The 26,163-nt window shown below is 43.4% G+C and overlaps 2 protein-coding genes across 14 annotated transcripts in view; one reads left to right on the plus strand and one right to left on the minus strand.

Annotated features, from left to right (window-relative positions):
* Nucleotides 1–17,823, plus strand: part of CUL1 (cullin 1) — a 76,115-nt gene extending 58,292 nt beyond the window's left edge. Inside the window, exons 9-21 of the mRNA XM_058532234.1 lie at nt 1,534–1,641; nt 1,724–1,830; nt 4,716–4,764; nt 5,148–5,279; nt 6,542–6,659; nt 7,861–7,937; nt 8,406–8,537; nt 10,642–10,734; nt 14,683–14,730; nt 14,810–14,892; nt 15,448–15,553; nt 16,070–16,183; nt 17,280–17,823. Coding sequence (XP_058388217.1) covers nt 1,534–1,641; nt 1,724–1,830; nt 4,716–4,764; nt 5,148–5,279; nt 6,542–6,659; nt 7,861–7,937; nt 8,406–8,537; nt 10,642–10,734; nt 14,683–14,730; nt 14,810–14,892; nt 15,448–15,553; nt 16,070–16,183; nt 17,280–17,360 — 1,248 coding nt within the window. The 3' untranslated portion in view covers nt 17,361–17,823. The remainder of the gene's footprint in view (nt 1–1,533; nt 1,642–1,723; nt 1,831–4,715; nt 4,765–5,147; nt 5,280–6,541; nt 6,660–7,860; nt 7,938–8,405; nt 8,538–10,641; nt 10,735–14,682; nt 14,731–14,809; nt 14,893–15,447; nt 15,554–16,069; nt 16,184–17,279) is intronic.
* A 3,359-nt stretch (nt 17,824–21,182) lies between these two features.
* EZH2 (enhancer of zeste 2 polycomb repressive complex 2 subunit) overlaps nt 21,183–26,163 on the minus strand; it is a 270,483-nt gene continuing 265,502 nt past the window's right edge. For 7 of the 13 annotated variants that reach the window (XM_058532290.1, XM_058532282.1, XM_058532258.1 and 4 more), the window contains 4 exons: nt 25,999–26,080; nt 24,944–25,024; nt 24,705–24,789; nt 23,059–23,389 (listed from right to left, as the gene is read on the minus strand). In XM_058532290.1, coding sequence (XP_058388273.1) covers nt 23,329–23,389; nt 24,705–24,789; nt 24,944–25,024; nt 25,999–26,080 — 309 coding nt within the window. In that variant the 3' untranslated portion in view covers nt 23,059–23,328. The other 6 variants (XM_058532244.1, XM_058532239.1, XM_058532241.1 and 3 more) reach the window with 4 other exon arrangements.

The following is a 26,163-nucleotide window of genomic DNA, read 5'->3' on the forward strand; positions in this document are numbered from 1 at the left end:
TTTTTAAATATTAAATATATGTGGTATTAGCTTTCAATGTTTTAAGTGATTTTTATTTGGCATTTATTTTGTGTTAGGTTTCCTGTTAATGTTGCTGTTATCAAGTGTCTGTGTCAGGTAGAGGCCACTTCACATGTTACTAAATTGTAACCTTGTCACAATATATTTGTTCTTAATAATAATAAATCTTGCATTTTTTTATATATATATATATTTTTTTTTTTTTTTTACAGAAAACCTCTGAAACTCTTAGTATAACTCTATCATAGAAAAATGGTTCACTCTTAATGGTTACTCGTTATTATTTAAAAACAAGTAAATAAAGTGTTACCAAAATGCAGAATAATTAGAATTTGGAGAATTCTGGTTTCTCATTCCGGAATCCTGGGGCTTAATATCCATCAAGAATTTGGAAACATTGGGCAAACCATTTCAGCTCCCTGCACTCAGGCTGCCATTTGTGAAGTGACACCCTCCCGCTGGTGCTGTGTCTGTCATAGAGCCAGCGCTCACGGGCTCAGTGGGTCAGCTTGCCTCACGTGTGTCTTCCTGAGCTGTCACCTGAGGCTTTTCCCTTTTCAAAGCTGTAGAGGAGACACTGAACTGGGACTCGGGCTGCCTGGGTTCAGGCCTGACTCTGCCACCACTTCAGCCCTTGGCCTCTGACTTAGTTTCTTCACCTGTACAGTGGGAATGGCAGCAGCACCGACCTCACAGTGTGATGGTGACAGCCCTCGTGCAGGGCTCAGCACCGTCTGGGGTGCAGTGAGTCCTCTGCAGCAGCCATTCTTTTCTTATTAGTCCTCAGGTCTGTCTCCTTTGTCCGCCGTCCTTACTGTCTTCCTCTGCATCGCTCTGGAAGCCTCTCCTGTGGCTGATGTTTATGTCTCACTCCGTTATGTTGTTCCTTTATCCAGCAGCTCCCAGTTGCCTGCCCCAGTGCTCTGCTGTGGCCCAGACCCTGGCCTTTCCCGTGTTAGCTCCCTTTGTTGTCCACACGAGTCTTCTTACTTGCTCAGGTGGGCTGATCAGACCCTCACAGCCGTGTGTGACCCACCCCTGCCCCTTGCCCGAGTCTCCTCAGGCCTAAACCCTAGGTTTTTCTTGCATTGCCTGCCCAGTTAAGTTCTAGATAACTGGCTGATTACTGATCTTACCAGCTGATTGGTTTTCCCAGACAAAACAAAATCTAGAATTTGAATTTTTAACAGTAACAAAAGTTGGCTAAGCAAAGCTGTCACTTTGAAAATTGTTTTCTATGAGCCCTTTGAGTTTTCAAATAATTTGAAAAATCACTTTTTTTCATACAACCTTGAAATCATTATTTAATTTTGAGTGCGGACAATGTATTTTATTATATCTATAAACAAAATGTCCTTTGTGTTTTGATGATGAAACCAAAACTATTTCTTGATCTCATTCATTAACTTCTTTGAAGAAGTATCTAAACCTTCTGGAATATTTTATAGTAACATTAATATACAATTTAATCCACAGTAACCATCTTTTATTTCTGTTCTTCCCCTACTTAAGGACCCCAAAATGTATGTACAGACAGTGTTGGATGTTCATAAGAAATACAATGCGCTGGTAATGTCAGCATTCAACAATGATGCTGGCTTCGTGGCTGCGCTTGACAAGGTGGGTGTGTTAGCACTGTGGCTTTCCTGTGGGATCCTTGGAGAGCTCGTTGTCCTCTGACTGTATTTTATGTGATCCACAGGCTTGTGGTCGCTTCATAAACAACAATGCAGTTACCAAAATGGCTCAGTCGTCCAGTAAATCCCCTGAGTTGCTGGCTCGATACTGTGACTCCTTGTTGAAGAAGAGGTATTAGTGACTTTGTGTTTTTTCATAGTAAACCTGTTTAAAATCTCAGTTGTTATATGAGAAATTAATTGCATGTTACATACATTAAATTGTAATTTTTGTGCCTTTTGAGAAAATGCTTTAAATATAATATACCTTCTTTTTCTTCCTAAAAGATACTTCATGTTATATGCCCAGTTCATTGTTTTCTTACGTTACTAATGTCTTTAAGAACTGCAGGCAGCGTGACTCTTTTAGTTAGCTAAAAAAAGTTCCGTTGGATGGGTCAGACTGCTTGTCACGAGGTGGAGACGCCAGCAGAAAGTGATCTTTTCTCTTCTGCTCTGGTTGCCCTTGTCTACTGGCCTACCCTAATTTTTTTTCCAGCTGAAAATCTGCTGCAGTAGCTCCCACTGGCTGTGTCTTTCACTGACTCTCCATGTACTGCAGTACTTTCATTACTCTGTGTACTTTTGACCTTTATCTTCATTTGATGAGTTTGTTTTATTGCTATTTCATATTCTTTATATCTTTTTTTTTTTTTTTTGTGAGGAAGATCAGCCCTGAGCTAACATCCGTGCTAATCCTCCTCTTTTTGCTGAGGAAGACCGGCTCTGAGCTAACATCTATTGCCAATCCTCCTCCTCTTTTTTTTGCCCCAAAGCCCCAGTAGATAGTTGTATGTCATAGCTGCACATCCTTCTAGTTGCTGTATGTGAGACACGGCCTCAGCATGGCCGGACAAGCAGTGCGTCGGTGCGCGCCGGGATCCGAACCCGGGCCGCCAGCAGCAGAGCGCGCACACTTAACCGCTAAGCCACGGGGCCGGCCCCTGTTCTTTATATCTTTAAACATCTTATTTCTCAACAAATTTTTCCTAATAAACATGTGTGTGTTAAGAGCTAGAGGCAGCATCATCTGATATGGTTCTCTCCTCTGGGTCGTGTTTTTTGAAGTTGTAGTTTTTTTTGTTTGTGTGTTTGTTGTGGTTTTCCTCGCCTTCTCTCCTTGAACAGCTTCTCTCAGTTGAGAAATGCTCAGGGCTTACTGTACTATTCCAGATGTCACATCAGCAAACATTGCAGTGGTTTCTACGCCCCCAAATTACACTGGCTTTAATAATAATAAATTATATTTTACACAGTTCTCTAAGGCTTGCATAACCCCATTATGAAAACGACCAAGAAGACCTACACATACCAAGAAAAAGACTACAGACAAGTCTCACTTAGAATAGAGCTGTGGGGGCTGGCCCGGTGGTATAATGGTTAAGTTCACATGCTCTGCTTTGGCAGCCTGGGGTTCACGGGTTCGGATCCCAGGCACGGACCTACTCACCACTTATCAAGCCACGCTGTGGCAGGCATCCCACATATAAAATAGAGGAAGATGGGCATGGATGTTAGCCCAGGGTCAATCTTCCTTAGCAAAAAGAGGAGGATTGGCAACAGATGTTAGCTCAAGGCTAATCTTCCTCACCGAAAAAAAAAAAAAAAAGAAATCCTTGAATTAGAATAGAGTTGTGGAAATCTTAAGTAGAATGTTAGGAAACTAAATTTATCAGTGAACTAAAGAATAATTCTCCAGAACAGAGTTTACCTTTCTAGGAATGTAAGGATGGCTTGTAATTTATTGTATTAACAGAGAACTATATGAACACGATGTGGTCTTCTTGATGGACATGGGAAAACATTTGATCAGAGGTCGATAGCCATCTCTCTTAACTTTGCCAGAAAGCCATTTGCCCAAGGCCAATGGGAGTTGAGTGTTTTTTTCTATTCATTGCAATGCTGGTCTAACGTGTAATTTAGCGATGCCACTCAGATCCTCTAATGTATTCGTTCCAGGAATGAAAATGGACTTTCAATTGGAATACCTCTTCTGGCCTGTTTTCAGTTTTTTACGCTGTGTAATATGAAAATTTTCAGTATTTTAAATATGGAGGTACTCTAGTAGGGCTTCAGTTTGTTTGGCAGAACACATAGTGTCTTTTTTATCCATTGGCTTTTCATAAATGGCCCTCATCAAGTCTCTTGATATATCATTGCTCAAGTAAGGCTGCTGAAGCAGACTGAATGGCGGACAGCTCTAAAGCATTGCTTCATGAGCACGTGTTAGTGGCTGGAGTCGAGCAGGCACCAAGTTAAACTGGGTCAGGAAAGAGAAACTACCCTGACCTATCGGTGTGGAGAGTAGGATTGGGTTTCGCGAGCCAACTATTCTTGAGTAGAAGCACGTCTTCAGAGCTTGTTTGGTGGCTGGATCATTTGATAGGAATTTATAGGGGTCTTACTTGTGAAGGACTCTTGTAGTAAATATTCCTTAAGAAATTCGTTTACCCTGAAATCACCTTTCAATTAATGTTTGTTCACAGAACAGAATGAATGAGTCTGTTGTTGAAGGACAGCCATCTGATTTGTAGACATAGCTACACAGAAGGCAACACTGTAGTAGTAGTGTAAACCCTCTTATTATCCTTAATTATTAAGCCATTAAAAGGAAACTATATGCTTTTTTATTTTTTCAAAGTTAAAGCATATTGTAGAAAGCTATTAGAAAAGTGAAGCTCATTTACATATATTTAAATAGATTCTCTTAAAGGAAAACTTGATTTGGAATGTTTTGGGGAACTTTTAATAAATATCTGCTGTTGCGTTTCATCTTGGATAGTCTACGTGATTATTTCATGGTCTCTTCTTCCGTGGTAGTCGTAGTATAAGATTGCCAAACTGCCGTAGTAAGAAAAGTTAACCTTCCCTCTTCCCACATACTTATTAATCTAAAGAGAACTGATCATTTGAATGTTCAGAACCACGTTCTGATATGATAGTTTGGCTAAACGGTGCTTGTTGGTTAAATTTTTGCTGATTTGTTTTAAAACACTATTTCTTTTTTAAAAATTTCAGTTCCAAGAACCCAGAAGAAGCAGAACTAGAAGATACGCTCAATCAAGTGGTAAGGTGCTTAGTAATCACATCAGTTTTCCGTAGCCTTGTATCTGACAAGTTGTTTTAAGGTTATTTATATAAGGCATCCGAAAAATGAGAAGTAGTAGGATCATTTATTTTATTTCGAATCTATGATTTTACTCCCTAAATTGAGTCACTAATTTTAGCATTTGTACCTGCCTCATTAGTTCTAAGTCTGCACTAACTTAATGTGATTTAAAGGATTAATGAAAATATTTACTTTAAAGACTGTGGGGTGGTGTTTCTTGCCATTATATATGTTGGCATACAGGGCCAGTGAAACAAAGCACACATGTTGGTTTCTGGTGTGTGTTCAGTGACAGTCGGCTTGTAAGTGCTTTATGTGTGCTCTCTTGGTGCCTTTGCTAGATGGTTGTCTTCAAGTACATAGAGGATAAAGACGTGTTTCAGAAGTTCTACGCCAAGATGCTGGCCAAAAGACTCGTACATCAGAACAGTGCCAGTGACGATGCAGAAGCAAGCATGATCTCTAAATTAAAGGTAAATTTAATCTTTTCCTGGAAAATTCAATTTTTAAGTCGTGATTAAAGTTCTTAGCTTCTCCAGGTCATCAGTTGGACAAAGCTGTTCGTCAGTAGATAACAAGGAGTTTGTATGGTGTGGGCTCTGCTGCTCCGCCACTGAGAACCTGCCACAGGTGTTGTGACAGTCCAGGTCTTCTCTCCTCCGGCCTCAAGTGCTTTCCCCACGCCTCCGCACCACTCTCTGGGGCCCTCCTGTTCCATCTAGGCCTGGCTGTGCTGTGCTCACCATCCGAGCATCCTCTCCTGGCTCCCACACCTTTGGCCTCAGCTCTGTCTTCACCCATCAGAATTGCTCAGAGTGGCTCGGCCCGTACTCACATTTTGTTGGCCTAGAGTTGGTTGGGTGTGTTGTTTTGCTCTGGGTTTGGTTAGCTGTCTATAGCCCTGTATCTACAGGAGGGCAGGAAGCATCCGGGTTGCTTTGCTGCTGAGTCGTTCTTTCTCTATTCAGCCACCTCTGCACTTAGCCTGCATTCGTTTCAGTGCTTGCTGGCCCTTCGAGTGCTGTTATATGTCTTAGAGCATTTCAGTTTGACCTGAAACTATAGTTATGTGGGTGTTTTATTCTGCTCAGGCTGCCATAACAAGACACCATAGACTGGGCAGCTTAAACAGCAGAACTTTATTCTCACAGTTCTGGAGGCGGGCAGGCCAAGTTCAAGGTGCCGGCCAGTTCAGTCTCTGGTGCGCTCTCTTCTCCACTCACCCATGGCTGCCTTTTTGCTGTGTCCTCACGTGGTGGGGAAAGAGAGCAAACTCTCTGGTCTCTTCTTACGACAGCACTAATCCCAGGAGGGCCCCACCCTCATGACTTCATCTCCCTGAGGCCCCACCTCCACGCAACATCACGTTGGGGGTTAGAGCATCAACATATGAGTTTGGGGGACGTAGTTCAGTCTATAGTAGTGGATAAGAGACAAAAAAATTATATCACTTTTGTATTCTACCATGGTGTCAGAAATCCTTGTTCTTAGATGTTTGAATGATAGTTATTGTGGGTATAAAGACTTAACTATTTAGTTTATAGCTGTATTATTTTTGATAATTTTAATCCTTGCACAGTTAAACCATGAGATCCAGTTAAATGTTACTACCTTTAGTAGGTGTTTCATACAATTAATTAAGCATGTGTCATGTACTGTGATTTCTATCAGATTCTCTTATATACATTTATATTTCCGTAGAAATTCCTAAGACAGTTTTCTGGGTTCATTTCAGCAAGCTTGTGGTTTTGAGTATACCTCTAAACTTCAGCGGATGTTTCAAGACATTGGTGTGAGCAAAGATTTGAATGAACAGTTCAAAAAGCACCTGACAAATTCAGAGCCACTGGACCGTGAGTACCCACCTGTTGACAAGTCATTTTTACAGGCACATTCTTGGAGAAGTCAGCGCTGGGTAGCAAGTGAGAAATATTAAGGGTGGTGCATGCTCTATCAGGAGTTCAAGGACGGACAAACAGAAGCTCCTCCTGAACCCCGGTTGGAGGTGGCAGCCGCAGAAGCATGTCAGCCTTTGCCGGGGGACCCGCTGCTGAGCACAGCCGGGTAGGAGTTGGAGGGGCCGAGCCGGTGGCTTGCATCCAGGTTCTGAACCCTGACTTTTTCTGCTTGCTGAGTGGCCGCCCCACCCTGGGCATCTGCCAACTCGGGGCTCCACACACAGTGTAGTTTTTAATTTTTTTAACCTTAGTTTGGAGCCATTCTAGCAGTTTTTGTAATGATAAGAAACTGACTTGGCTGTGTAGATAACAGAGTGAAACTAACTAAAGGCCTCCTGGCTTCAGATTGGTGTTGGGGATTGGCACAGGCTGGGGGCTGGGACTCATTTGCAGGAGGGCAGCTGGGCTCCTGTTGTAAGGTCTTGCTGCAGTAGTGGGATGGCAGATTCTGCTGATAGCATCATATGGTAATATGGTCTTTTTATATGAAAGATGGAAATTTCATTTTTCCCAAATTGAAAGAACTGTTCTGTAGTCAAACTTGACACTTGTGCCAGTGGACTTACAATCATCTATCTATGATGACGAAGTTGTTGTTAGAATGTGTAGGTTATATGTATACCACGTGTATGTGTATAGTGTGTGTGTCTGCTCATAGTAGTAACTGCTACACAAAGCATCCTGAAGCCGTTTACTCTGGGCATGTTCGTCTTCTTGGCTTGGGGCTCTAATGCTGTTGTGCCTGGTGAGCTCAGGTGCCTCGGGGGACAAGTTATTCATGGCAGAAAACTAAAGTAAAGGAAGCAGAACAGGCATCTGATGTCATAATTCTGAGTTAGAAGTGGAGTGAAAAACTGGCATTCTTTGGAGGAAAACAATTTCTGGCTCTTTTACCCTTTACTAATTTTAATTGAATAAAATAATTTAATTGAAATTAAATATGTTCAATCCTTAGTTTTATATTGAAGCAACATTTTTCATTTAATATGTTTTCTCTTAATAAAAAGCAATCCACATTTATCTGAAATGGTGGCATTTTTCAGTTTATAAGACTAATTAAATGTATTCCTGGATTCTCATTCCTCCGCTCCCGCAGTGGATTTTAGTATTCAAGTCCTGAGCTCCGGATCGTGGCCGTTCCAGCAGTCCTGCACGTTTGCTTTGCCGTCAGAGGTAAGGGCAGTTTGTCTTCTGCTCCGTGAGTGTTGAGTAGAGATGAGAAGGGACAGCCTTCACCACTAACCCAGATGGTGTCTGCAGACGGCCTTCCTGCTGGTCGGCCATGTGACATTCAACTGGCAGTGCTGTGGCAGGGTCATGTGCAGTGGGGCACGATAGGACATCTAAAGGTTGGCTACTTCTGTCGCAGCTCAACAGAGCATGTCCATTTCATGTTTATTTCCCCTTAGAAGATAGAACCTAATTAGTTCTGTGATGAACATATGAGGATACCTACTTAACCTTTTTTGATGGTACCTTCAAATGCTTAATGTGCTTTGCAAGAGAGTCAAACATCTAAAAGTAGAAGTATTTTATTAAGCATTTTGTACTGTAAATTTGGAGCAGTGTACTTTATTTAGAAATGCTGAATATAGAATATAGTGAGATATATATTTCACATAATGTTCTCCTTTTATCCAGCTGGAACGTAGTTATCAGCGGTTCACAGCTTTTTATGCCAGCCGTCACAGTGGCAGGAAATTGACATGGTTATATCAACTGTCTAAAGGAGAACTGGTAACAAACTGCTTCAAAAACAGATATACTTTGCAGGTAAGATCACCTTTTTATTTTGGAATTTTTTTTAAGTCTAAATGAAGTTAAGGCAATGTAGAAATCAGAATCCAGTGATTCATGCCGCAGAATCCAAAGAGTCACATGAGCTGAATTCTCATTCTTTCTGGCGAAGGGACAAGTTACTTAATGATGCTAAGCCTCAGTTTTCTTTTCCATAACATGGGGATGTTACTGCTTATACACTGGAAGTGGTGTGAGAATTCAATGAAATACTGCATTTAATAACTGTGTGGCTCAGCTCCCACCTGACACACATTAAGTGTTCAGGTGGTAGCTTGAAAAGCTGGTTTCATATATTTAATTATGATAATAGCTCTTTTCCTTTGACAAAGTTTCATATTAATAATAACCTTCACTGCTTACAATAGTACTGAATACTAAATAATAATAACTGTGTGACTAATGTTTCCATTTTATAGATGAGAAACTGAGGCTCAGGTTAATTTAAGTGACTTTCTCTGGATTCTAGCTTATACGTGGCAGAGCCAGAATTTCGGCTAAGGTCTTTTCCCTTAAAGAGTCCAGGTTCTTTCTACTTGAACTTTTGTGCAGGATGGGCTTCACAAGTAATTGCTTTGTTTTAATTTCCAAGAAGGTTTCACTGGTGAGCTTATAAAAATAATTGTAACTCTATTTTTAAGTGTTAAGAAACTTCTTACTGGATTCTTCAGACTCGCATCTGCTCATTAATTTAAACTTGCAATAATTCTACTCTGATAAAATAGTCAAAATGTATAGTATTCTGTTAGACCAGGTCCAGAGGTCTTTATCAACTTGAATGTAGATTACTATACAATTGAAGTTTTGTTTTCTTTATCCCCACATATACATAGAAGAATCCATGAGTTTATCCTTTAGTCCCTAAACTGTCAGCACCCCTTTTTTGACCAGGTGGGCGCTTAGCAAGGGGTATGTTTACTGAGTTAAGGTGGCCCAGGGCAGGCACAATGTCATATGTCAGTGACCTGCCCTTTCCCAGCCCTTGTGTTTTTATTTAAGGTACAAACAAATAGGTGCTTTTCTGTGTTTTTTCTTTGATTCTTTAAATAATTTTTATATCAACTTTATTGAGATAATTTATATACAATAAAAGACACCATTTTAAGTATACAGTGTGAGTTATGGCAGATGTGTACCCCTGTGGAACCACACCAAGCTGCGGAGTGTTTCTTTGAGATCAGTTTGGTGTTGGTCTCTGCCCTTAGAGATTGGAGGCGTCCTCCCCACCCTCTTGGGAGAGGTCTCTCAGCCTCTTAGATTCTACCCCTTCTCCCTCCCATGGTCATTTTTCTGATTGGCATCCTAAGTCTCCAGAAGCACTGTTGGCACTCAGAAGCACTAACCCAGGCCTACAGGTCATTGCTTGTCTCTTTCATTGACCAAGGTTTGCTGCTCGTGGTTCTTGTTGCTGTGGATTATGGAAGAGAAGGGAGAAGGGATTCCCATGGGAAATGTGGGAAAGGAGCCAGGCTCCCCCACAAGAGGAGCGAGCCCTCAGTGGGTGTCCATTCCCTGCACACACTTAAGAACCAGTGGGCACTACCTGGCATGCTGTTTACTAAAGGCTGCCTTAGAGCAGCTGTGATTTGCTTTAAGCCATTTCATACTTTACATAGTAAAGTACTTAGGATAAAAAAAAAATCAAATATAATTCAATACGCAGGTCACTTTATGTCAGTAATGTACCACGAGACAATTTTCTTTAGCGTTTGTGCAGAAAACAAATTTGAAGATTGATGCTTAAGGTTTCTGTATATACCAGATGGGTATATATTTATCTATATAAAAGTGAGTGTGGATGCATATATAATTTGTATTTACATAGACAAAGCATTTAGAAAAAAATTCAAAATCATTCTAATGTTTGAGAAGGTGGGAAATGACGTCTTTCAGGAAAATGTTGCATTGTGGAATTTCGACACTTTGTATTCCCTTTTAAGTAGATCTGCTTTATTTTTTGCATCTGTTCAAAGAATTCATTTCATAAATAAGTTCTTCAAACTCAGGCTATGTATTTTTGGAGTTGTTTTCCATGCATTTAAATTTCGCTTCTCTTTCTTTTATATGGGGGACCTCAAAGGCCTCGACCTTCCAGATGGCGATCTTGCTGCAGTACAACACGGAGGACGCCTACGCCGTGCAGCAGCTCACCGACAGCACGCAGATCAAAATGGTATCTCACGCTGCTGTTCTGTGGACAGTGTAGGGAAGGTGTGGGAGAGGATAGGGGGTCTCCGATCTGAAATAGATATTTGCCTTATGAATATGAATGTGCTCTTATTCCAGGATTTTAATACATGTTAAAAAAAACTTAATTTTTAAACTCAGTGTAACAATACACCATGTGCACACACATACACGTGACATGCTTTTCTCTCATTTAACCCATTCTTAACCCTCTGTCCAGCTAAGCTTTTATTAAGCTTAAATTTTCACTTAATTTTAATGTTGTTCTTGCTTTCAGTCTTATTTTTTATTGAGATATATTTCACATAACATAAAATTCACCATTTTAAAGTATACAATTCAGTGGTATTTCACAAGATTGTACAACCACCACCACTATCCAATTCTAGAACCTTTCTGTCACCCCAAAAAGAAACCTAATACCTGTTAGCAGTAACTACCCTTTATCCCTTTCTCCCTGGTCCCTCCGTGGATTTGCCTACTTGGGGGACATTTCATGTAAATAGAATAATATGTAGCTTTTTGTGTCTGCCTTCTTTCACTTAGCGTAATGTTCTCAAGGTTTATCCATGTTGTAGCAAGTATCTGTATTTCATTGTCTTTTATGGCTGAAATATATTCCAGTTAAAGATGGACCACATTATCTGTTCATCAGCTGATGGACATTTAGGTTTTTTCTACCTTTTGGTTATTATGAATAATACTGCTGTGAATGTTGACGTATAAATTTTTGTATGAACCTATTTTCAGTTCTCTTGGTATAGACCTAGGTGTGGAATTCCTGAGTCATGATAACTCTATATTTAACTTTTTGAGGAACTGTCAAACTGTTCCACAGTGGCTGCACCAGATCATATTCTCACCAGCAGCATATGAGGGTTTGTTTCTCCACATCCTCACCAACATTTGTTATTATCCATTTTTTTGATTATAGCCATTCTAATGGGTATGAAGTGGTATCTCATAGTGGTTTTGATTTGCATTTCCCTAATGAGTAATGATGTTGAGTATCTTATCATATACCTATTGGCCATTTGTATTATCTTCTTTGGAGAAATGTCTATTCATATCCTTTGCCCATTTTTAATTGGGTTATTTGTCCTTCTTTTTGCTGAGGAGAAAGAATTCATTATGTATTCTGCATAGTAGACCGCTATCAGATAACATGATTTACAAATATTTTCTCCTGTTCTGTGGGTTGTCCTTGCATTTTCTTTATCTCACAGTTTTAATTTTGAAGTCCACTTTATTTTTTTCTTTTGTTGCTTGTGCTTTTGGTGTCATATCTAAGGAGCAGTTGCCTAGTCCAAGGTCAAAGACTATTCTTCCCCAATTGATTGGTCCTGGCAACCTTGTCAAAAATCAGTTGGCCATAGATGTATGGTTTATTTCTGGATAAATTCAGTTGTTTTCCACTGATCTGTATGTCTGTCCGTAGCCAGTACCACATTGTCTTGGTTACTGTTGTTTTGTAGTAAGTTTTGAAATTGACACCTCCAACTTTGTTCTTTTTTAAGATTGTGTTGGCTATTCTGGTTCCCTTGCATTTCCATATAAATTTCAGAATTAGCTTGTCCATTTCTTAAAAAAAAAAAAAGGCAGTTGGAATTGTGATACAGATTGCATTTATATTTATTTATTTATTTATTTATTTATTTATTTTGCTGAGGAAGAGTGGCCCTGAGCTAACATCTGTGCCATCCTCCTCTATTTTGTATGTGGGTTACCGCCACATCATGGGTTGATGAATGGTGTAGGCCCGCGCCTGGGATCCGAACCCGCTAGTCCCAGACTGTCAAAGCAGAGTGCACTGAACTTAACCACTACACCACCACGCCAGCCCCTGAGATTACATTTAATCTATAGATTGCTTTGGGGAATATTACCATCTTGACAATATTAAGTCTTCTAATCCAGGAATATGGATGTCTTTCCATTTACTTGGGTTCTTTGATTTCTTCCAGCTGTGTTCCATAGTTGTCAGTGTACAAGTCTTACACTTTGGTTAAATTTATTCCTAAGTAGTTTATTATATTTGATGCTATTTCTAATGGAATTGTTTGTTTGTCACTAATGTATAGAAATAAAATTGATTACTGCATGTTGTTTTGTATCCTGCAACCTTGCTAAACTCATTAGTTCTAATACTTTTTTTGTGAATTCTTTAGAGTTTTTTTACGTACAATCATGTCATCTGCAAATACAGATAGTTTTACTACTTCTTTCTCCTATTTGGATGCCTTTCATTTCTGTGTCTTGCCTGATTGCTCTGGATGGAATTTCCAGTACATTGTGGAGCTGAGGTGGCCTCCTTTTCTCGTGCCTCATCTTGAGGGAAAGCTTTCCGTTTTTCACTATTAAGCATGTTAGCTGTGGGTTTTTCTTAGGTGCCTTTTATTAGATTAAAGAAGTTCCCTTCTGTTCCTAGTTTTTTAGTGTTTTTATCCTGAAAGAGTGTTGGATTTTGTTAAAGTGCTTTTTCTGCTCTATTGAGGTGACTGTGCTTTTTGTCTGTTGTGGTGTGTGACGTTGTTTGGTTTTCTTATGTTGAACCACCCTTGCATTGTTGAGATAAATCCCACTGGGTCATGTTATATAGTACTTTTTATGTGCTGCTGGGTTTTGTTTGCTGGAATTTTCTTGAGTACTTTTACATCTGTATGCATAAGGGATATTGATCTGTTGTTTTCTTGTGATGTTTTTGTCTGGTTTTTGTGTCAGGGTAATTACTAGCCTCATAGAATGTGAACTGGAAAAGTCGTTTATCTTTTAATCATGCTTCAAGTTAGTCCAAAATACATCTTCAAGTTCTAATAAAATTAATTCGGTCCTTTGTACGTAAGAGTCTTTTCTCCTTCCTCCTCCTTCACATCAGAAGGAGAAGACTAAAATGGAGGTGGAGGCTGAGGTTGCCCCGACTGTGGGGAGGGTTCTGCACCTGGGCACCTGTTCTACAGAGCTGGCGGGTCCAGTGGTTTCCTCTGCTTGGCTTTCTAATGAGAACTCTACACCAGCCTCTCAGCTAGTGTTGAGTAGCAGGACTCCCCCGTGGGGATGCAGCTGCTGTCCCCTCCCAGCGATAGACATTTGTCGCTCAGTCAGATTTGGCTTGTGGTGAAACCTCTGTCATCCCTGCTCTGGACTAGCCAGCAGTGTTCTGATCCTACTTTGGGGTTCTGGGCTAGTTACCCCACTAGACGCCTCTCACTTTTATAGCTTTAACCTTTCACCCTCTGGTCAGAATGCGTATCCATTTCAGATGAGGGCAGGCCCTTTCTGTCCATCCATGGGGGGGGCGGGTCCTAGGTACGTAGGAGTCCAGGTAACTGCAAGTTGGGCTGATGGTGCTGTCCGATTTCATGGGATCATGAAGCTGTGAAACTAAAGGAGAGCTGAGAAATGATCAACCACCCACTGTTTACGGGTGAGGAAATGGCCCAGAGGCCACATGATGTGCTTCGAGTTCATCAAAGGCAAGTCGACAACAGGGTCGCCTGCCACCAAGCCCCGTCATGTTCGTGCACAGAATGTTCTTTCTAGTTCTGCTGAGTAAAGCTCTCTAGTGTTTCTTCTGCAGTGATCAGCGTCCAGGATGAGTTGTCAGGCATCTAGGAAGTGAAGAGGTTCCTGTAGGTTTAGTTAAAGAAATCAGTTATGCACGGTTTCTAACATTTGTAACAGAATTGTCAGTTTTTATTATTGGGTGATCAAGGCCAGAAAAGGGTTGATTTCACTTTTAGAAGTAAGTACTGGAGGAAGTAGTGAATTTCAGGAACCTCTAAGCAGCACCATCTCTCTTTTCCTCTGGAAAGATTCTTCTACTTGGGTGACTGTTGTTTTACTACGGAAAAATGGACGATGGGGTTGCCTGTGGTTTTTATTGCAAAGAAAAATGCAGTTTCTCTTTAACTTATCTTTTTCTCTTTAATTGCAGGACATTTTGGCACAAGTCCTTCAGATTTTATTGAAGTCGAAGTTATTGGTATGTTTGTATAGTTTTTATGTTAAGCTGGAAGGAAGCCTTTTCCTGAGATTATGTAGTAACAGTTGTTTTTTTATAGGTCTTGGAAGACGAAAATGCAAATGTTGATGAGGTGGAATTGAAGCCAGATACCTTAATAAAATTATACCTTGGTTATAAAAAGTAAGAAAACTCTAAGTCCTAGAGCACAGACTCACCCCTGACCCCTGTGCACTTCCCAGCGTGGCTGCACACGGGGAGGTTGGGAACTCTGTGGGGCGCGCCAGCATGGGGGTCGGAGGGCGGTGGAGGCCTTGACTGCTTGACGCTCCTGGGTGTTTCTCCATTTGATTCCGTTTCAGTTTTTGGTTTTTTCTTAATTTGGCAAATAAGTCTTCTTAAATGGCTTGCCTAGAAAGTTTGGACCTCTGTGTCCAAGTGTTGTGATTTTATTTCACTTGACAGAATTTGGGGGAGCCGATTAAGGAAGTGAATTCCTGTAATACAGATGTCCTGTTACAGGCAAAGTAGGCACCCACCCTGTGGCTGACAGAACCAGCCAGTGTTTGGTCTGAGGGCATTTACACAGCCAATGGCCGAAACCGCAGCAGAGAGGCAGAGACGGCCCCACTCGCCCTCCGTACAAGGGAGCAGAGCGCTGCTGAGAGACTGAAAACAGAAGCCTTCTCTGTTGTCTTTTACAGCAATAGTAATAAGTTTCCTCCATTTTCTTGACAGTAAGAAATTAAGGGTTAACATCAATGTGCCAATGAAAACCGAACAGAAGCAGGAACAAGAAACCACACACAAAAATATTGAGGAAGACCGCAAACTACTGATTCAGGTGACTTTGGGTCCCTGTTGGTGTCTTGTGGGTTCCCTCACGCTGGAGATGGTGATGGAAGCCCGTCTGGTGCTTTGTTTGGGCCTTGTGTTGGCTGTGACTTGCAAGTGGTTGCCAGGCTGAAGGATGGTTCTGGATGGAATGGATGAAATAATAGATGAAATAGATTAGGGCAAGTACATGTGCGAGTTAAACTACAATGGGGGGAAGGAGAGCTACTGAAGGGGGGTAGGCAGCTGCTGTGGCTTTAAAGACTGACTATTTTCTCATTTTTTAAATGTTTTGTAGTTGGGTTAACTTATTAAAATTGCTCATAAGACCAAAACATTTTAACGTTTGTTGTCTTAGAGCTGAAACATAGGCAGATAGAACTGGCCTCGGTCCCTTCCCCTCTGCAGTGAACCATAAGCCAGGGCGTGGGTGGAGAACTGCAGCATGTTTGCTAGTTGGCTTCGTCGTCAAGGAGCAGTTGTTGTAACCCTCTGAGACGCGCGTCTTCCTCCCGCGCTCCCTCAGGCGGCCATCGTGAGGATCATGAAGATGAGGAAGGTCCTGAAGCACCAGCAGCTGCTGGGAGAGGTGCTGACCCAGCTGTCCTCCCGGTTCAAGCCTCGGGTCCCCGTCATTAAGGTACAGGCGTTTTCAGAGCAGAAACACTCCGTTGTTTTAGAAGAGAAAAGATGTAACAGAAAGTAGGTTGATTAGTTTCCTGAACAGTATGGCTTATTCATATGTAACAGATTTCTGCAAAAGAAAAGAGGCTTAATTTTTAAACTTTGAGTTGAAATATGTATACAGAGAAGTGCACAGGTCATAGGTATTCAGCTTGCTGATTTTCTCAAAGTAAAGACGCTGTACAGCCAATACCAGATCAAGAGTTAGAAGGTGACCAGCATTTCTAGAAGCCTCCCCTTTTGCTCCCTCCCAGCCAGTACCTGTGCTTCCCATAGAATTGCCTCTGTCACATGTCTGACACCGTAAAGCAGTTCGACCTACCTCTGAACTCTGTGTACTTCTGTGGCTTCTGGAGTCCACGCTCTCCCGTGTCTGCTAACAGCATGTTTGGGAGATGCAGCTCTGTCGTGGCCGTGGCCCATGCTCATCTTCAGTGCTGTGCGGGCACTCCTGTGTCAGCACACGCGGCTCCTGGTGACGCGTCTGCTCGGTCCCCGTGGGGTTAAGGTGGAAGCTAAGCAGCTCTTTGCCTTCCGGAAACCACTTGGTAAATGGCAGCCAGTGCGGAGCCCCAGAGGGCGGCAGTTGACGGGCTCCCCGGCAGCCAGGAGGTCCCTGTAGTTCCTGGGGTTGCCTGGAGCCCAGGGGCCAGTTTGCTCAGGGAGTCCCCCACTGGCCCCTTCCCTGCTAAGGACGTCCTCAGGTAAGACTGAGAGTGGAGAGAGACTCTGGGCCGCATGGCTGCTCCAGCATCTGGCCAGTTCCTGGGGTGCTGGGAGGCCGCGCTCCCCGCTGGCTCTGAAGAGGACTCGGGTGCCCTTAGTGAGGACCTTAAAGAAAAGGGCACTGGGGGGACTCCATTTAGGAAGGCAATGTCTTGGCTGCCTGGGAGGCAAAACCACACACTGGAGGGATATATGGAGTGATTTGCTCCCAACTGAGCTCCCAGGGGTGGGGAGATCGTGGTGGGAGTGGCCTGTCTCTGTTCTGGTAATAAATGTGTTTTTCTTCCCCTTTCACTACCTCTTCCTTTTTAAAAAATAATGCTCAGAAATGCATTGACATTCTGATCGAGAAAGAATATTTGGAGCGAGTTGATGGTGAAAAGGACACCTACAGTTACTTGGCTTAACCCTTCTAGAAGGGTCTGACTGTGCGAACTGCAGCCAATAGTTCCTGGTGGAAAAAATGAAAACTCAAGTTCATAGCAGCCAGCCTGCCGACATTTGGACCTCCCTTTTTAGAACTGAGACCAAGACTCCCATCAGCTGGTCTCAGATGTACATCAGAACTGCTCAGGATTGACACATTTCAAGTCTGTAAATATGGACACCAACGCCATTTAACCTAATTTAAGAACAGAGGGGACTCGAACCTTCCATGCTGAGGGCTGCATGCTACTGCATTTAAATCAATACATTGGCTACATGGTTAACCGCTGTCGTCTTAGGCAGCACTTAAAATGTTGGCAGCACTTTGAGAGCAAGTCTGAATGGACCCATGTGTAATCTGCTATGAGAAACCATTTGTATAGTGTGTTTCATTTTTTAATGTGTGAAAATAAAGAAAATTAAAGGATTTCTGTACAAGTCGCATTTGGTTTTGTTTTAAGTTTTACTAATTTCTATTTGTAAATAAAAGATATAATGATTGTGCAAATTTATATTCCCAGTGTCTTCCTGTAGTCTAAAAGGCTGCATTCTTTAGATTGAACATTTTTTGTAAGATCTTAAAATTTTAAGCCCCCTTGTAATATTTTTTTTCAAACGTTCATGCTCATTACTGTGACTTCCTCCAGTGACTTGAATGCGTCATGTGAGATTCAGTGACTACGTGTCGATTCTGTTGACACCTGTAACAACTGAATGGGTTAATTCTCTGACCTCATGCAGGCAACAGTGTGCCCTTTTCACAGGTGGGGAAACTGAGGCGAGAGGAAGGACCCTGTCACTAGTAAGTAGTGGAGGTGGGCAGCCGGCTCCGGGACCACGCTCTCTCCCGCTCTGCGGTCTTGTGTGGTAAGTCCACAGAGCAAGTGTTCAGACGTGGAGGGGCGATGGGGCTAGTCACTCCTTCGTCTGGTTCTAACCAGTTAACATAAAAGAAGCAATAGTTTCAGATGATCACATCAGCTTTTACTGGTAAAACCCCCTGGATTAGAGGAAGGAGGCAAGACCTCCCCCCTCCCTCCCTGACTGATGCTGGGAGGTGAGAAGCAGGCAGGCAGGACGAGAGCCCGGACGCTTTTGCTTTTCAGGCACCTAGTGGTGGGTTGGACAGCGGTCTGGCTGTTGGAAAAGTTGCTCCTCTAGCGAGGATGGAGTGTCTGCCCTAGCATGTCCCCCGGGGAGAGACCCGAGGCCGGGGGTGCTGGTGCTCCGCGCCCGCTCCCAGCACTCGGGGGGCCCTGGGTCATGCCATCTGTACTTCACACCTCTTTGTCCGCAGTCCCACGGCTGGTTACTGCCCATGTCACTCACCACTGAGTCCCCCTTTTGCAGTCATTTCCTGCCCAAAGACAGAAGAAACAGAGACGTGGTAGCAGACTTGCCAGGCAGGCTCCACTCTGCAGCTTGCTTCTCATGAGCTCCCTTTTCCTCATCAACCTCACAGGTTTCTTAAGTGATACGAGTACTAGAACATACTTAGCAAACTAGACTTCCACTGAGTCCAAGTTATAAAAGACAGCATGGCTAAGGGGATAAGCAGAAGTGCTTATGCTTTCTTGGAACAATCTGGCACTTAACAGGTTAGTTTAAAAGTTAAAGGTTAAATAGGTTATAAAAAGTAATAGACTAAGCACTTAGGTCATGGTTTCCACTCCTTTTAATATATGATCTTTTTCAAAAGATCTTATAAAAATTCCCAGTGTATAAAGCAGGCTAAAAGCAGGAGTCCCACTCAGGGACCCTCCCTCCCCTCCCATCCCGCAGGGCCCTGGGCCCCCCACAAACCCTCTGGAGTTGGGCTCACAGCTTGCTTTTCCTCGCAACAGTGTGTCTGCCTCCAGGACAAATATGCTGCAGAGCAACACGCTGCAGAGCAACACCGTGGAGCCACTTGGAGAACTTGTGCTTGAGTCCGTCAAGGGTGGGAAATATTTTAATGAGATTTTTCTGGTGTCTCCTGAACTCCTCCAGGATGGAGAGTGCCCTTGGATCCGTACCTTGGGTAAGTCCGAGCACATTCAGAAGAGTGAGCAGAGGTGAGCTGAGGGATGGCTACCCCGCATACCTTGTACCTGCGCCCTTCACATTAGGTGCACATACTGTTTAGTGGATGTTTTGCCTTTATTCCCAGACCATATCCTGGCCTACCAAGGACGGGCAGGAGCCTCCACAGGCAAGCCAGAAGAATCAAGTTCCCTTACGTGCCCATCAGCTGCATCTTTCTTCTAAGAAGTGGAGAATGGCACTCTGAAGAGTGTATTTTTCTGGGTAACTTGAGTAGTCTTTTGAAGCTGCTTAGAGGCAAAGGCCCGGGTGTTCTAAAAACTCTTGGTGCCCTGAGGGATTGTTGACTGCGACACTGGTATAACCCACAGGAGTTGGTTGGTTGAAGGCAAACCATGTTCTGGGCTAAGTGTATCTCACCGTGGGAACCACAGCCTGAGGGAACCACTTCCTCTCACCTAGGGAGGAGACCAGGCAAGGGAGGACCTCACTCAACAGCCCGGAAGATAACAGGTTCTCCTGGGTTGGACTCTGTTGTCAAACATCATGCCTGCATAGACATGGACTGCTGACCAGTCACCTGTCAGTGCCTTTGTGAGGACGCAGCCAGGGACACTAAAATACAGGCCTCAGTAATGAGTAAGGAGAGGACAGTAAATACAGGACCAAGAGGCACTGGAATTTACTGGTATTGAGTGAACATTTTAAGATGGCCTACCTCCTTGCTGAACACTGGCATCTGATTTTCCTTTGAGAGAAACTTAGGTATGACCACACCCAGATGAAAAAGCAAACATGCTGACCTGTTTGAATTGAATGCCCCTACTGATCAAGACTTTTTTTTTTAATCACAATAGCTTGGCTGTCTGGGTGATCTGATTTTATATACCCGGATCTCGTCTTTCCAGTTCACACATCTATCCAGTGGCAGACCAGATAATGATGTCGTCATGACAGGTGAGTGGCCTTTTTTTAAAAAAAACGCTTTGTGGAGGTGTGGTTCACATAGAAAAAGCTGTCTACAGTTGATGTATTGGACCACTTGAAATACCTGGTACTATCTATACCCGTCCGGGGAGTGAGCAGTTTATAAGGAAGGGCTCAAGGAGCAAACATTTATTTCAGCTAAGTCTAGTAAGCCCAAAGCTCATTGACTTTCAACAGAATAGGTTCTTTCAAAATGTTCACATTAGGAACCTTTCTTGATGACCTTATCTACCAGTTTAAATTATACGCTGTTAGTTCACTAGGACTGATTTGGGCGGGGATGGTGCAGTGGTTGGAACACCTTGGGCAGAGGTAGAAATCAGGACTTGGAGTCAGTGAATGGATACAGAGATCAAATGAACCAGACAGTAATGAAAAATAAGCAGTTTCTAGGTAGATGGTTATTTTAATTTATGAAGGAAAAATACTGATTGAATTTTGACAAGCAGAACAGTGTATTTCCTGGTGCCTTCAAATCCACCTGCAGAGTTGGCCTGTGGGCGTGGTGCTGCCTGTGCTTGGACGTCAGGACTCGGCTTCGGCCGTGGCTTGTCTTCATGCAGTTCTTTATGACCGTCAGGAGAAAAGGCTGAGGGGCCGCAAAAATGGACCAGCTGGGCAACCTGTTGGCAGGGTGTCTTCGTCCTCAGTGAACTATGTGTAAGAAACGTAGCCGTATCCTGATATGATACTCACACTACTCAGTTCTGTACCTTCTCTGGTAGGGAACAAACGCCAGGCTTAGAGGCACACACACACTAAGTTATTGCGTTGGTGGGAGGTGGAGGGAAGGAGAAAAAAGCATACTTTAAACTTAGCTTTTGCCCAAATTTTGTCTTTATTAATTGGGTATTTGAATGCCTTACGTATCAAGCTGTGTGCTCCCCTCCCCCTGATTATAACTAAAGGAAAGTCTAAATCTGACCGGATCTGATGAAAGATGCCCTGTATCACATGGAATCTAGCAAAGGGGTGCAGGTCAAGTGTTTCTGGTCAGAGAATCCTCATTCATGAAGTCAGCAAATAGGGCACTGGAGAGGTCAGGGTCCAAAAAGATTTCTGTACTAAAAAGTACACCAGATGGTCCTCAAATTTACTGCTCTCCATCAATGCAATTTTTATTTTGTCTTTATGCGGCATTGGGTCTCTGGTATATTAAGTGAGCAGAACCTCCCTGGCTTCAAGGACCCACCTTCCAGTTCACGCCTGGGGCGAGGTTGGGAGCTGTTAACAGCAGAAAGGCTGTGGCTGGAATGAGCTCCGTGTCAGAAGATACTATTGGGGCAAGCAGTCACTGGGGTGTCCTAACCAGCCCACGTGTGAAAATGAACACATGGGGTCCACTCGTGTTGAAGGCCAAGGCTGGATCTCAGCCGCTGGGCAAGCACGGGAGTGAACCTGTGTGAATCGGTCAGCAGCAGCCCACCAAGTGCATGGTACCGTTTCCTGGGTGGAGAGAGGGGTCATTAGAGACAAGACACAGCAGCTGCGTCAATCAAAACCAAGCGGGCAGAGTACACGTGAGACGAGTATCCAAGGCCAGGTCTTTCTGTTGCCAAAACTAAGTAGCAAATTAACTTTATTTTAGGACTCCCGTTGCCATGGCTTGTGCATCGATGCCATAGAAGCCAGAGGGTCTTGTCAATGTCTGCATAATTGGAAAGGAAGGTAGTTTAATTAAGCTTCACATTAAGTATTGTCACATTATAAATCAATAAAAATGTTATCGAACTCTAGAAAAGTCACTGTTTTGCGGGCCCGTGGCTTAGCGGTTAAGTGCACGCACTCCACTACTGGCGGCCCGGGTTCAGATCCTGGGCGCGCACCGACGCACCGCTTCTCCGGCCATGCTGAGGCCGCGTCCCACATGCAGCAACTAGAAGGATGTGCAACTATGATGTACAACTATCTACTGGGGCATTGAGGGAAAAAAATAAAATAAAATAAATAAATAAAACGTGTATTTTTTAAAAGAAAAGAAAAGTCACTGTTTTGAGAGTTGCCCAGTCACGTTGGTCAGTGGATGCTGGGAGAGTGCTGGAAGCCCTCGCTGCTGCTCTGAGAGGAAACCCCGCTACCGTGCAGGGTCAGGAGCAAGCGCCTGCTCCCTGATACTTTAGGAGAGATTTCCTACTGCTTCAGGAAGATACAAACTACGGTTTGGTTACACCAGCACCTTTCGTAGGTGTGTAGGGAATCTCTTCTACACTGCTGTATTTCTGAAGGACTGTATCTAGACTAATGGAATTAATAGCCAGATAGATAGGGTCTTAGAAGTGGTTGTGTACCTGGAGAACAAGGCCGAGAGGTGAAGTAGCTCTATCGCCACTCAGCTGAATGGACATGCCCCACCCTGCTCTGAGGATGCAAGCAGTGTCATTCACTTATGGATATCTACTCATTAATAGGCAATATTACTATAAATTATAATCAGGCAAATTATACAATATCAATTATATGTGTATATTATATATTCATATATTACATATTTACATTTATATATTTGTTATAATTAGGCAAATTAATAGGCAACATCAGTTAAGATTCACGGATTGACAAATCATCTAACTCCTTTGGTTTTCCAGTTGAGAGTCTGCTCTCCCGTTAGAGACGTGGTCCTTTTCTCAAACCAGCTGATGCAGCCGTGTGACAGATGACTCAACAACAAGGAGAAGTTCAAGTATTCTTTATTCAAAGTTGAAAAATGTACCATACTGCATTATTGCAAAAATTCACTGGTACAAAACACTTTGCAGCTGGTGAGAAGGCAATAAAAAGTTGATTTTTAAACTCATTACTATAAATTATTCTTACAGTACTTTGCAAATTCAGAATTTCAGACTGCATTTTCTTTTTCTAAATTTTGCCCACAGTACTCGAGGTTCCTGAAGCTAAGGCAGCTGTTCCAGAAGGAGGAGGGGGAGGAGGAGGTAGCAGACGTCAAGGGATTTCCATTTCTCTTTCAATGCCCACATACTTCAGGGCATCAGCCTGGCTGTATCTGAAACAGCACGAAAGAGGAATGACCACCATCCAGCACGGAGACTAACCACCAAACCTGCTTAATTCAGTGTGTGCCCACACACATCCAGTTACACAGCTGCAGACAGAAGGCAATGCACACAGCTGTGTCACTGGTAGTATTTCTGAACTGGACAAACCTGTTAGTACAACCCTTCCCACAGCTTTCTCCCCAGCCGCCCCCTATGTCCCTGAAACACACTGCCCACGAAGGCAGATCCACATCATGGTACTGAGGGCCTAGCACTGGGAAGGCAAAAGAAAAACAGAAGTCACAATGATCTGGCCAGGACATGACTCAGGCCCCTAGTAAACAGGGCCAAAGAGCAGCCACAGCTGGTCCCCTCCAGGTGAAGAAAGAACCAGGACACAGCACGCAGAAGTCAGAGGAGCATGAAACCACCACAGGGGGAAAGCCTACAGGTCCTTTGAGAGGAAGTGTGCTGGCTGCTTTGCCCCCTAACCCCAGGTCCACCTAGCCGCTGCTCACTCTGGGGCAAGGGGGAGCACCACTTCTGGTCAAGTAGCTGCAGTGGCCTCCCACGAAAGAAGGATGGCAGCTGGGCTCCCAGCAGCAGTTTGCCACGGAAGATGGCTACACAGGGGCCTTCATTTAAGAAACTCAATACTCAGAAACAGCTTCCGGATGGGCCGTGTATTTAGCCACAGGATTTGCTGAACAAGACAGTCTGATTTCATTTAAATAACTTGTCCATTTATCCTACAGAACCTGACAATGTAAACCACCAGCCTCATGCTTAACCGCGTCAACACCACCACGGGCCCGTGCGTCCTCAGCGTCCTGACGGCTGGCAAAGGACCCAGGGGGTGACCGGGTAGGATATTGGCCAACTGTGCCTTAAACTGTTAAAATACTAACGACGTATGTAGAGGTACTCCAGCAGTTAACCAGTGTCCTGCGGGAGGTACTATGGGAATCAAGTGTGACCACACTGACTTGAGAAGACGCACCTGCAGTAACGCAGGTGGCAGGGCTGTGCACATGGCACTGTGCAAGCATGGTGTCAGGAAGTCTGGGGGCACAGCAGCTCTTCCCAGCAGGGTTAGAAATGGGGCCTTCTGCATTCTTTTGACTATGTTTTAAAAATAAACATTACTTGTATAACAGAAACTACACAACCAGGCAAGTAGAACCTAACTCCCACGGCACCTGGTGACCAGAACTCAGTCCTCCAACACGGGAGATGCAGCAGAGCCAAGACAGCCTCTGTCCCCAGCTCCGAGTCCAGGAAGAAGCAGCCCTTAGATCACACTAGAAATGTACTGTTACCCACCTGTAATCAAAAAATAGCTCTTCACCAGTCTGGATGGCTCTCTTAGCAAAAATCCCTATCCTGTGATCGCCGTTCACCATCATAACTGGAAAGAGACACATCCCGCGGTCAGTGCGTCAGTGAAGACAGGCCACGGGAGGGAGCCCACTTGTTCACATGCTGCCCACCCATCTGTCCCAGGACCGTCCAGTCTGCCGGCACTGGACTGAAAAGGGAGTTCTGACTCCATGAGCACTTGCCTTTTGCATAGCAGTTGGGATTTACCGAATGATTTGCAAAACGAATTTTGTTACCCTTGCGGGTTGCATCCACCACAAAATCTAAAGAGAAGAAATAAGCACGATCCACTGAAGCATTTCAGTTACAGATCAATAAACACAAAGTTATGACGATTCTGGAAATACAACTGGTTATAGTTCTTCAGGGTTTGCCTTCAAAAGCAAATAAATCACTCAGCCAACTTCAGCATGAAATGACATTTGGAGGAAAATGCTATTCTAGGTTAAAATTAATCAGTAATTCAAGAGAGTTGTCCCTCTCAAATGTTGTTACTTATCAACTATAAATATATATTACTGAGCAAAACATTGCAAGAGATGGAATCTGACTAAATTCTCAATATCAAGAATAAGTATTTATCACATTTAAAATTACATTGATTTTTTTTCATTATACTATTTATGGAACATGTTCACAGAAAGACCCTACTGTTTCAACTGACTTACTCTGAATATCCAAGGTGTTAAGCGCACCTGCGTTTGCATCGTATCCGCCCCCGCCCACCCCCCCCATGACAGACTACAGCCTTACGTTCTCTACCCAAGAACAGCATCTGCAAAATCAGCTTCCTATGTTCTCACAGTCCTTTGAAAACACCCAGAGAAGTTCTGGAGATGCTTCAAAATTCAGTCTCCACACCCCTCCCAGGTCACAGGTGCTGTTGGAGGAAAGGCCATGCTGACTCAATCCCCACGTCGTTAGAACACAAGAGGAGGGCAACAGCAGTGGCGAACCGCCGAGTGTCCTACAGCCAGTGGTGTGGCCCCATCCACAGCGGGCTCAGAACTTCAGAGATGAATTCCTTCATACACACCCCGTTCTACCACTGAGGAATTCCTCCTCGCAAGTCCTAAGCCCATACCAGGTAATAAGAAATACCAAACGCTCAGGCATGGAGGTGGCGCTCCTTCCACCCCCTCATCAATACTTGGATCCTCAAACTGCATTTCTGAGTACATCAGCCAGTGGAAGGGCTCCCACATGCAACTCAGGAACTAAATGCCCATAAACTTACCATTATTCAAGTTGAAGAGAAAGCTGCACATGTATTTATCATATACTTTCCCTCTTCTGTCTGCTTCGTCTTGAGAAATAATCTAAAAAGAAAGACAAGAGGGTAAGATTGTTTTTGGACTAGGTGGTTAAGCCTGGCAGGAGAGCACACAAAAGCTTATCTAGA

The sequence above is a fragment of the Diceros bicornis genome, chromosome 3, assembly GCF_020826845.1.
Source record: "Diceros bicornis minor isolate mBicDic1 chromosome 3, mDicBic1.mat.cur, whole genome shotgun sequence".
Classification (NCBI taxonomy): Eukaryota; Metazoa; Chordata; class Mammalia; order Perissodactyla; family Rhinocerotidae; genus Diceros; species Diceros bicornis.